This window comes from Typopeltis vanoorti, chromosome 21 (assembly GCF_054136105.1).
Source record: "Typopeltis vanoorti isolate ZY-2024b chromosome 21, IOZ_Tvanoo_1.0, whole genome shotgun sequence".
NCBI classification, from domain to species: Eukaryota; Metazoa; Arthropoda; class Arachnida; order Uropygi; family Thelyphonidae; genus Typopeltis; species Typopeltis vanoorti.
Window position 1 is genome coordinate 85,468,647 of NC_143569.1, and position 12,196 is coordinate 85,480,842.

The 12,196-nt window shown below is 37.8% G+C and overlaps 1 protein-coding gene across 2 annotated transcripts in view; it reads left to right on the top strand.

Annotated features, from left to right (window-relative positions):
- The window catches only part of LOC150095072 (intraflagellar transport protein 81 homolog), a 397,333-nt gene that overhangs the window by 64,542 nt on the left and 320,595 nt on the right, over positions 1-12,196 (top strand). For both annotated transcript variants that reach the window (XM_090411322.1, XM_090411321.1), the window contains exon 3: positions 2,316-2,416. In XM_090411322.1, coding sequence (XP_090267448.1) covers positions 2,316-2,416 — 101 coding nt within the window. The remainder of the gene's footprint in view (positions 1-2,315; positions 2,417-12,196) is intronic.

Below are 12,196 nucleotides of genomic sequence, written 5' to 3' on the forward strand. Positions count from 1 at the left end.
AGGGTGACAAGTCACTGCCATCCAATTACCATCCTATCTCGCTTACCTCAGTTCTGTCGAAGGTAATGGAAAAAATCATCAATTCCCAACTCCTACACTATCTTGAAGACACTCACCAAATAAATGACCACCAGTATGGATTCCACCACTGCTGATCAACAGGAGATCTACTCACATACGTCACCCATCTCTAGATGAAGGCTATGGAGAGGTTTGGCGAATATCAAGTGGTTGCACTAGATATCTCCAAAGCCTTTGACTGGGTCTGGCACAAAGGCCTACTAGGCAAACTACCATCATTCGGTCTGACTCAGGGCTTCTGTAGGTGGATCGCCAGTTTTCTGTCTGGACGCATGCTCTGTGTGATGGTGGACTTCTCCCTACCTCTCATCACTCAATTAATGCTGTGGTCCCATCTCACCAACCCTCTTTTTGCTATATATCAATGACCTACTGCAGTTGACCACCTCCAACCCAATACGCAGTTTTGCAGATGACAGCACACTACACTCTTCGCTTGCATTTGATAAGCCTTACCCTACACAACTCACTTCAACCTACAGAACATCAACCACCATGACCCTCAACTCCGATCTCCAAGCCATCCTCCAATGGGGTTCAGATAACCTCATAAATTTCAATGCCAATAAAACCCACTTCTGTACTATTTCCCATAAAAAAGAACCATTTTTTCCCAATATCCTTTTTAATGATACCCAAATCTCCAGACAGTTTGAGATCTCACTCCTTGGAATCACCCTCACATCAAACCTCTCCTGGCATAAACATATCTCAAACATTGCATCCTCAGCCTCAAAAAAACTAGGATTTCTCTTTCGCTCAAGACGTTACTTCACCTCCAAACAGCTATTAACATTATACAAGTCATAAATCCTCCCAACTATTGAATACTGCTCTTACATATGGGGTGAGGCCCCAAAAAGCTCTCTCAAAATGCTCGACTCAATACAGAGGAGAGCAATTAGACTTATCTAATGATCCATCCCTTACCAACTCCCTCTCCCCTCTTTCACACTGACATATACTACACAGACGTATAGTACAAATATTTCCATGGGAAATGCTCATCAATAATTCCTCCGCTCAGTACTAAACTCATTGGAACACGTACAGCTGCTACACAACATCCCTTCACAGTTCACCTAGAAACAAACAGAACAAGTTTCTTTTCCTCTTCCTTCATCCCTGCGACTTCTGCGCTATGGAACAGTCTCCCACCTGTTGTGTTTTCCTCCTTTCCCAACCCACCACCCATATACGATACTAATGTACTATAGGTTGACCAACCAACCTCCTGTGTATAGGCTCAACATTAAAAAAAAAAAAAAATGAGCAGAATTTTTGGTCTTCTTTCAAGACAGTTTTCAGTGTGCACATTGAAAGAGACAAAATAAAATAGAGTAACAGTTCAAAATTATAATGCATGTTATAATACATATAAAATACAAATTAAGTGGATATTGAATCCAACATTATTTCAAAGCCGAATAGAGAAGCTACAAGAGTTTCAGAGAAACTGCAAGAGTTTCATGCCAAATATAGATAGAAACTATAAAAGTTTCAGGCGTAAGCAAACCTTTCATGACGGGCAACTCGTAGTAAAGATGGGTTAAGCTCTGATTACTATCCTTAGTATTTTCCCATAATGTAAAACACATCTCCTAGGAGATGTATGATGTTATACATTATGAGGGGGGGGGGAGGTCACTACCTAGACCGGTTTCAACCTTTGTTGAGGCCCATTTCCACAAAAGGTGGTTCTGGCACATGCAGTGAGCATTCTTGGTGCACAAGGATATCTTCCTAGTTGGAGGACTTGCTAACTAGACCACTAAGTGGTAGAACTTCATTGCCTGGTGAAATACCACCACCTTGTTTATTGGGAATCTGAAGACTATGCTTGGCCTCAAGAACAGTGTTTCTGTTCCTGCTCTGGGGGGACAGCATATAAAATGCATTATATGTTATAACTTCAAAAATAGTCGTGAAAAATTTTCCAAAAAAAAGTTTTTACCCTATGTAGTTTTTTCCACAATAATATGATGAATACCTGTGTCTATTCCATTGAACTACCAATAAAATCTAAAAAAATTTATATGTGTAATATTGATGTAAGTTTATATTAAATCACTTACCTGGTTGTATTTGATGCAGTACCACAATGATTGTTAGAAGTTTTCAGTGATGTACATGAATTCACAAAAAGAATACTACTTAATTTTGTTTTAGTAATTGAAAAACTAAATAAGCCAGTATATTTTCATTTCTCTATATATAATGTATATCACTTTCAGATGAAAACTGATGTTCGGGCAGAGGATCCTGAACAGTTAGCAGTTCGAATTTTAGGATTTCTTCGAGTTCTAAAATATAAACCTCCTGCTGATGTTGATTTGTAAGTGCAGTAATTAAATCACTTTACTTTGTTTCTATCCCATTTTGAAAAAAAAAAAAAAAAAATCTAAAATATTCTTCCTGAAATCCTGGAGTTTTTCATTGATATTTGGCTGAATTCATTCTCTAAAATATAATTCAGCTGTACTGTTGACTCACTACAGCAGACTGCTAGGGATGACAGAAATATATATATTTTTTTGATAGTTTGATGTGAATTGTGTATGGAATTGATCAAAGCTTCGTAAGTGCATTGCAATTACAAAGCTTTGGTCCACTAATGGGCAGTGATGTCCAATATATACAGCCTCTCCCTGTCAAGTCAACCTGCACCTTCCAGTGGTGTGTGGCCTATTTCCACAAAAGGTGGCTTTGGCACATGCAGTGAGCATTTTTGGTGCAAAAGGATATCTTCCTAGTTGGAGGACTTGCCAACTAGACCACTAAGTAGTAGAAGACCTTCATCGCCTGGTGAAATACCGCCACAAGGTGGCGGTATTTCACCAGGCGATGAAGGTCTTCTGGTTTGACGTTTGGTTTGACGAATTGGTTGTCAAGAGAGATTTAATTTTATCATGGTGTTTCCAACATTGTTCGTCTGTTTCAATTTTGGGTTATTGTCAGATGAAAGGAAAGAATGAGCACATAATGTGGGAGGATGGGAGGAGATAGACTCGTGAACACGACAGCCATACAGGTGCCTCCCACATACCACTACTCAGACTACCTCACCAGAGAGAGATGCAGACTCTCCTCATTTTGAGGTTACATTGGTTAAAACTTGTAAATAAGGTAACATTCATTGTAGCCATTCATGTCAGTAGCCAGATAGTATATGGGTCAACTGGCACATGATCCTGCTGCCACATACTCTGCCAGGTAGTACCTGGTGAGGAAGTCTGAGTAGTGGTATGTGGGAGGCACCTGTATGGCTGTCATGTTCACGAGTCTATCTCCTCCCATCCTCCCACATTATGTGCTCATTCTTTCCTTTCATCTGACAATAACCCAAAATTGAAACAGACAAACAATGTTGGAAACACCATGATAAAATTAAATCTCTCTTGACAACCAATTTGTCAAACCAAACACAATATGTTCAACATACCATGATCCCTCCCCTACAAAAAAAAAAAAAAAAAAAAAAAAAAAAAAAAAAAAAAACATATTTGCTTTACAAACAATCATGGCATAAATTCTAACAACCTCCAAACTGCCTTTTCTTAACAGAAATCCAAATTGCAGCTATATCAACCATAATTTGCCTTCAATGCCCCAATTATACTTTTTATAGTTTATTTCATTGCACTGCTAGAGAATGCTAGATTTAGAATTTCCTGCTTTTGACCTCCTCATGCTGATGGTTTCCTTATCCCACTTAGTAACATTCATCTGCTGCATTTACTTGTCTCCTAAACTCCTCTGAAAATCACAAAGACCTGTTCACCTTCCTCTCCATGAAGCTCGACCATCTTCAATCCAGTTATTGAAACAGTGAAGTCATCTTCCTGGATGACCTGAATGTTCTCAACTCCAACTGGCTCCACTTCTTCAGAACTACAATCAAGCTGGATGCGATGCGTAAGTTTTTGCTATAAGCTTTTTCCAATGCAAATTGGATACCTACCTACATGAATTCTTAATAATCCCCTCCACTTTTGCATTACCCTTGATCTTTTTTTTAAACTAGTTCTTCTAGATGTACAGTAGAGTTATCTCTCCTCTCAGCAACTTGAACCACAAACTTGTTCAAGTTCCAGTCTCACAGAATGACCCTCTTGCAACTACACTCAGTTTTGTCTTGAGATGACCTCTGGAACTAACTACTCTTCCTTTCCATGGCATGACTATTGCTTCTGCTCTTCTGACAGTCATAGAAATCATCCACGCTGGCATGAGGTCTTTCATCTCACTCAAAACTCCCATCCCCCTTTCCAATCCCTGGTTCAATAGATGTATGAAAGTAGTTCAAGGAAAAAAACCTCAGTTTACTGTAGGTGATTTTCATCAAGAACTCCAGCTTAATACTCAGCCTATGCTGAAACATGCATTAAATGTAAAATAACTATCAGCAAATCCAACTTCATAAAGACCAATAGTCCAAATGGAGCCATCCCTCACAAAAGCCAATGGATGCAGCTTACCTGCACTTCAACCTCTCTCTCTCTATCTTTTTCTCTCTCTCATTGAGATAGCACTACTGTTACAACACCCAAAGATAAAGCTGACCTCTTGGCATCACTCCTTTCCTTTAACTTCTGCATAGATGACAAAGGCAAATCAACTCCTTCCATGCCAGCAACTGAGTACTGTATGCCTTCTGTGGTCTTTCTGCAATAAGACATAAGAAGAATATTAGACAACCTGAACACTACAAAGCTGTCTAGTCTCAACTGTATTTCTTCTGTTGTACTCAAACGTTGTGCTCCAGAGCAAAACATTTGAATACAATAGGGAGAACACCTGCCCTCTATTTGTCTCTTCAATTTTCTATACTCAGCTGGTTCTTATCCCATTCCATGTTCCTAAATTCATAAATATGTATTCCATTCCATGGAAGCAAACATAATAATATCCAACCCATTCCAAAAAAAAGGGAGACAAAAATGAACTGACATTCGACTATCAACCAGTTGCCATCACCTCAGTCCTCTTTAAAATAATGGAGAAAGTTATAAATAGTCAATTACTTCTTCACTACCTAGAAGTGCACCAGTTAATCAGCAACCACTAATATGGCCAATCACGATTCAAGACTGATCTCTTATCCTACATTACCCACAACTGGACACGTGCTATGAAAAAGGTTCAGATACTGGTGCTCTTGGAAATGTCAAGATGCAAGTCTTGGCATCAAGCTTGTTTTGCAAATTGCCTTTCTTCTTTCTACCTGCCATCCTCTGTGACTGGATAGCCAGCTTTCTCTCTGGTTGTTAACTGCATGTCATGGAAGATGACATCCTCTCTTTGAGCTTTTCCACCAATGCAGAAGTGCCTCAGGTCTCTATTCTATCATGTATTTTCTTTCTCTTATACATAAATGACCTATTCTTAATCACTACAAATCCTATCCCTGGCTTTGCTGATGATAGCACTCTCCATTCATCCTATTCCTTTGACAAACCAAGTTCCCAGACATTCCTTACTTCAAGATCTCTTCATTTCATTTGATATTCAATATTATTCACTTCTTTCCTTGTGTTATTGTGTGAATTGAAGAAAGCTTACAGCACAAATATCTCTTAAAGAACGGTTACACCAACATCATTTGCAACCAGTACCTTAAACACCAATCTTCATACCATCCTTCAGTGGAGCATGGATGGCCTCTTCACCTTCAATGCCACCAAAACACAGTCCTGCCTTTTCTCTCACAAAAGGAATCTCAGCTCACTTTCTCTTATCTTCAGTAATAAACACATCACCAGACAGGATGAACTATTTCTCCTTGGACTGATATTTACCAACAGCCTCTTTTGGCATAAACACATCAGTAGCGTTCTCAACCTCTAAAAAACTAGGCATTCTTTTCCACTCAAGAAGCTATGTTACACCCACCCAACTACTAACCTTATACAGGGTGTCCCAAAATTCACGCAGGAAGTAATTTTGATAGAAAACACAGGTTTTTAATTAAAAATTGTAATTTCTTATTGATTCATAAAGTATACAGTATAGGGTTATGCATGGAATAGCATATCGGGTAAATGGCCTCCACGGCTTTGCTGGCACATACGCACTCTTTTGTCGAAATTTTCCATGACCGTTTTGCATAAATGTAGTTGAATTTCGTTGATACAGCATTCAATTTCCTCCTTCAAGGTGTGGGTGGTTGTGGGCTTGTTGGCATAAACCTTAGACTTCAAAAAACCCCAAAGAAAAAAGTCCAGCGGCGTTAAGTCACATGATCTGGGCAGCCAATTCTGATCACCAAAACGGGAAATTACATGACCAGGAAATGACTCATGCAGTAATTGAATTGTTTCTCGGGCTGTATGGCATGTGGCACTGTCTTGTTGAAACCACGTCTTCCACATCCATATCTTGCAATTTTGGCACAAAAAACTGAATTATCATGTCGCGATAGTGAGCACCATTAACTGTTATTGCCTTACCAGCTGCATTTTCAAAGAAGAATGGACCGATGATGCCTCCAGCCCAAAATCCGCACCAAACAGTGACACGTTGTGGATGCATTTGTTTCTCAACAATCACTCGTGGATTTTCTGAACCCCAAATGCGACAATTTTGTCGATTAACGAAGCCATCAAGATGAAAATGAGCCTCATCGCTGAAGATGATTTTGTTCGAAAAATAAGCATCCACTTGTTGTTGTTGTTCCATAATCCATTCAACGAACTCTCTTCGCTGTGTGTGGTCAGTAGGCTTCAGTTCTTGAGTCAATTGAACTTTGTAAGCATAAAGATGCAAATCTTTCGTGAGAATACGCTTACGAGCTTCTCGAAATGCCCAATTCAAGACCACGGTGCCGAATTGATGTTCCTCGACTCTCAGCAATACTCTCACGAACTGCTTCGATGTTTTCTGTTGAACGACTTGTTGAAGGACGGCCAGAGTGTATAAGATCACTAATTGATCCAGTTTCTGTGAATTTTTTAATTAATATTTTCACAGTTGATGAAGTTAAATCACTATTCCCACCATATTTTGTACAAAAATTGCGAACTGTAGCTGCCAAACCTTCATTATTTTTAAAATATTGCTCAACAATGAAAATGCGTTGTTCTTTCGTGTAGCGCTCCATTTTTAATAACCCTGAACTGTCAGCTGTCACGCTGTCTTTTTTTCTCATTGGCAACACTTTATCGCACAAATGGCGCTAAATTTAAATCTTGTGTGAATTTTGGGACACCTTATATAAATCCCCAAATCAGCCATACTTAGAATACTGTTCATACATTTGCAGTGGTTCACCTAAAACCTCCTTAACAATTCTTGATGTTGTCCAGAGGAGAGCAGTTCAGCCCATAGCTAACCCTTCCGTAACAGGCTCAGTTCAACCTATATATCTCACAGACTGAACTGGCAAATGTCATTCTTTCACCTTCTGTTGAGACTGTTAAAGCAACGCAGCAGCTGTCCAACATTCCTTTACATACAGTATAACTGCAAAACGTTGAACCTGCTTCTCTACTTCCTTATTTATTCACCTACCCTTGTTCTCTGGAACAGCCTCCCTCATAAAATGTTTCCCAGCAACTTCAGTTTCCAGCTCTTTAAGAAAAATGTCAATAAATTTCTTCTTTCTCAGTACTTATCTGCTCCTTACACACATCACTGCTGTGTGATAGGTTCTTGTACATCTTGTGTAGGATAAATATAAAAAAAATCAGGAATATAATTTGAAGAAATTATATTCTTGTTTGCATGTTATTTTAACTAAGCATATGCTATCAAATGTTTGCATGTGAAGTATCTTCACAGCTTGGCTATTTGTACAAAGAGTAGTCGAGCAGGTTGCTCTGTATTTCATATTGTACATATGCTTACGTTATAGTGACAGTCACTATTAAGACCAGTTTCATCCTTTATTAAGATGGAAAATTTATTCAAAAAACCTGCTACTATTAGGATTTAGTACAACTCAAATAGTCTTTTTGGTTTTAAAAATCTAAGTTAATTTTAATTTTAAAATCTAAAGTTATTCAGATATCTCATTACTATATTTGAAGTGCATTTTTCTTTCTATATTATGTCATTAGATAAATCTTGTCCTTCAAGCTGTATTTTCTCTTCTAAGTGATCAATATTTACATATGTATTGAAGGCAAAATGTTTATTAAATTCTTCTACAGCTGCATTTGGATCATTCAAAAGTGTTCTAGGTGAACTGGTTATACTTAATTTGTTTATTATTATTATTAAGAGACACCTCCAGAGGTTCAGGGACTCATCGAGAGAGACCACATACTACATGTACCGGCCACTTATTCTTGAATTCATTCACACAGCTTGCACACACAACATCTAATAGCAGCCCATTCCAATCACACATCACTCTATGAGAGAAAAATCTAGCCCTCACCCCTTCTTAGCTGCACTCATTCTCAGCTTCCAAGGATGCCCTCTTGTCCTTTCCACTACCCTCCATAAAAGCAAAAATTCTATCAATTGAAATCCTGTATGACTCTTTCAGAAGTTTTTAAGTCTCAATCATATCACTCCTCTTTCTCTTCTTTGCTAGTCTATATGCAGTCTACAAATTCTCAATCTGTCTTCATATCAGTATTCCACAATCCTGATATCGTTTTTAACATTTTCCTTTACACTCTCTCCACTGTATCAGAATCAGAATGAAAACCAGGAGACTAGATTCATGCACAATAGTCCAAGTGAGGTCTTATCAAGGCCTTGTAAAGAGGCAAAATGACATCCTTATCTTTACATGTTAAAGTTTGTTTTAGCATTGCAATTATCATTTGAGTTGTATTTGTAATCTTTGCTACATCGCCCCCGAACTTCAACCTCCTATTTACTAACACTCCAAGATCCCTAGTCTGACCAATTTCTTCTAGCATAATCCCACAATATAGTACTACATTGGATATCTAATCACATTTACTGACATTCAACTGACATCCATTTTCCCATGTCCACAATTCCAGCCTATTCAAATCATTCTGCAAGTACTGCAAATCAACTGCATTTCTGATTGCCCTACCTATCTTTGCATCATCAGCAAATAGCTGTATGTTTCCCGTCAAATCCTTCCCAATGTCATTAATGTACAGATTGAATAACAGTGGACCATGGACTGGTCCTTGTTGTATACCACTGGTTACCTTAAATTTTGCAGACTCGCATCCCCCATATGTCACTTTTTGATATCTGTCTGTCAGCCATCCTATTTACAAACACTCGAAGATCTCTAGCCTGATAAGTTTCTTTTAGACGAGGAAATAATCCCACCAATATAATATGCCATTAGATATCTAATCACTCCAAAGTGCATGACTTTACTGACTTTGAACTGACACCCATTTTCCCATGCCAGCCGATTCAAATCATTCTGCATATCAGCAGCATTCTTAATTACCCTACCTATCTCATCATTGGCAAATTGTTGTATATCATATGTCAAAACCTTCCCAACATCATTAATGTACAGATCGAATAACAGTGAATCAAGCACTAATCCTTATGGTACACAACTGGTTACCTTCAATTTTGTAGACTCGCATCTCCCGTATACCACTTTTTGATATTTGTCAGTCAGCCATCATCTTATCTGTGCTAATATTTTATAATCCAAACCCATATTCTCCAATTTATGCAACAGTGTACCATGGCATATTCTGTCAAAAGCCTTAGCAAAATCCAAAAGTATCATGATATATCCGTCTATTTCAATGGTAACATTATTATAGAATGTAATCAAGTTGCTAAAACATGACCTTACCTTAGCAAACCCATGCTGTTCATTGCAAAGTAGGAATCACTGTCAACTGATTTCTGAATGCAAGCCCTAACCAGTTTTTCCAAAATCTTCACCACCACTCCTGAGATACTAAATGGTCAATAGTCGGAAACATCAGTCTTTGCACCACACTTGTGGAATGGAATTGCCATATATTCCTTCCATTCCTGTGGAATCTACCCTGTGCTGAGACTCATATTGCATAGCCTGATAAAAGGAATTGCCAGTTCAGTTGAACACTCTTTTAGCATCCTTGTTGATATCCCATTTGTCCTCATACACTAGAGTTTCTTCAACCAGTGATGAGGTAGCAGTGGGCTCAGTGTTGCATATACCAGGTTGATAGCTTTCAACAAAATGGACACTCATTAATCGAACAGCCTCTTCTGTATATGTCACCCTCACACAATCTGCATTTAGAAGTTATTTTTTCATATTCATTCTTTGGGTTATCTTTAGCTTGCAGAACCAGTTTCTTTTCATACTCAGACTTAGCTTTCCGTACAACAGTTGTGACTCTTCTAGCTTATAATTTTCATATTGGACATCATTCTTATGCACGTGGTATTCCTTCCACAGCATCCTCTTTTTATGAATTTCTTGTTTAATAAGATTACACATCCATTTGACTCCTACCCTATTTATTCTACAAATTCTCAAGACACATTCTGATATTGCATCATTTAAGTATTTTTTAAATGCTTCCCATGCACTGTTGATATTCTTCTCATCCAGAAATCGATCCCATTCCACTGAATTCGGTGTATTCATTAGTTGGTCATACTTTCCTGCTTTGCAGTTCAGCACATACTACTTGAGGCAGAATAGTTTTATCTTTAACTAAAACTCCCTCTGACACTATAATCAAATCTAACACTCTTTGACCTTGAGTTCTTTCTGTCACATGCTGCTTGAGATAATTAAAGTTCAGATAATTAGTCACCCATTGTGATTACTCTTTTTACACTATCGTATTTAATTGTTGATGCATTTCTTTATCACTAGCAACCGATCCACCAGGTCTGTAACAACATCCCACTATGTAATTGATCTTGTTAGATTCCACCTCACACACCAGATAGCTTCAAACTCACAGCCACATGAAATATTGTTATTAGTACTACATCATAGGACTCAACTCTAACTGGATTCAAGTCATCTGATATCATGAGCAGCATGCCTCCTCCTCTCCTATCCTGTCTGTCCTTTCTAAAAATACTGTACCCTTTACACTCGATACCAATTAGTATGTCTGATTCTGATATCCAGGTCTCACTAATGCCTACAACCTGAGGTCCCAACATATTGACCAAGGCAACCAACTGTACCCGTTTGTTTCTGATACTCCTAGCATTCGTGTATGGATATAATAATCTACCTGCATGTTCTTTTGTATACTCTTGCCTGCAGTCTGCATGACACAGTTGGAAAACTTGCAGATCTCTATTTTTCTCTAGTGCCTTTTGATGTGTCCAAACCGGACAAACTCAAAGTCGAAATCTTTCTGTTCTCATAATACACATTCCCATCATTAGCACAATTATATAACATTGTTGCTCTTACACTCATATTCTCACCATTCCTCCCATTATAATTTAATTTGCCTGACTCTCTATGTTAGGTCTCATACCAGTTAATTTTTCAAGACTCCTGATACCAAATTGCATTCAAGTGTAGGCTGTCCCTCTTATACAAATCCAATATTCCTTCAAACTCACTCCACACATCCAAAACTTACATCCATTCCTTCTACACAGCTTATGCATTGCATCGTTTGCCATCATAGCCCCTCTTCTTAATTCCTTCTTAATTCATGTCCTCTCTCATACTGAACTTATTGCTTTTTAAGTCATTAGTACCTACTACAGTTACATTATCATTTACTTTTCTTTTCTGTCTTTGAATTGTTTATGTTATATTTTTGCATTGGGAAAACTTGAAGTTATAACCTGATCAACAGCATGTTTTATGACTAAATAAAATCCTTCTTTTTACAAACAATATTACTTACTGACCAATCTGATTTGTTGTTTCTTATTTTGCTGCTTTATTTTCTTTTTCTCCTGATGTTAATTTAAACGCCCTTAACTTTCTGTAATTCCTGCATTGCCTCTCTGATAATTCGCTTAACTTCGCAATTTTGGAAGTTAATTCATTTTCAACATCCTCCTCGATAATTTCAATAATCTCCTTAGTGTGGCAAGCTTTCTTGTTCTTGACTTCGTTTTTGGCAGCATTTTAAACTATACTTATTGAAATATCTTAACAAAAATATGTTATAAAACACTAAAATCTACACTAATATACTATAAAACACTAATTTTCTAAGGGAAAAGCACAATA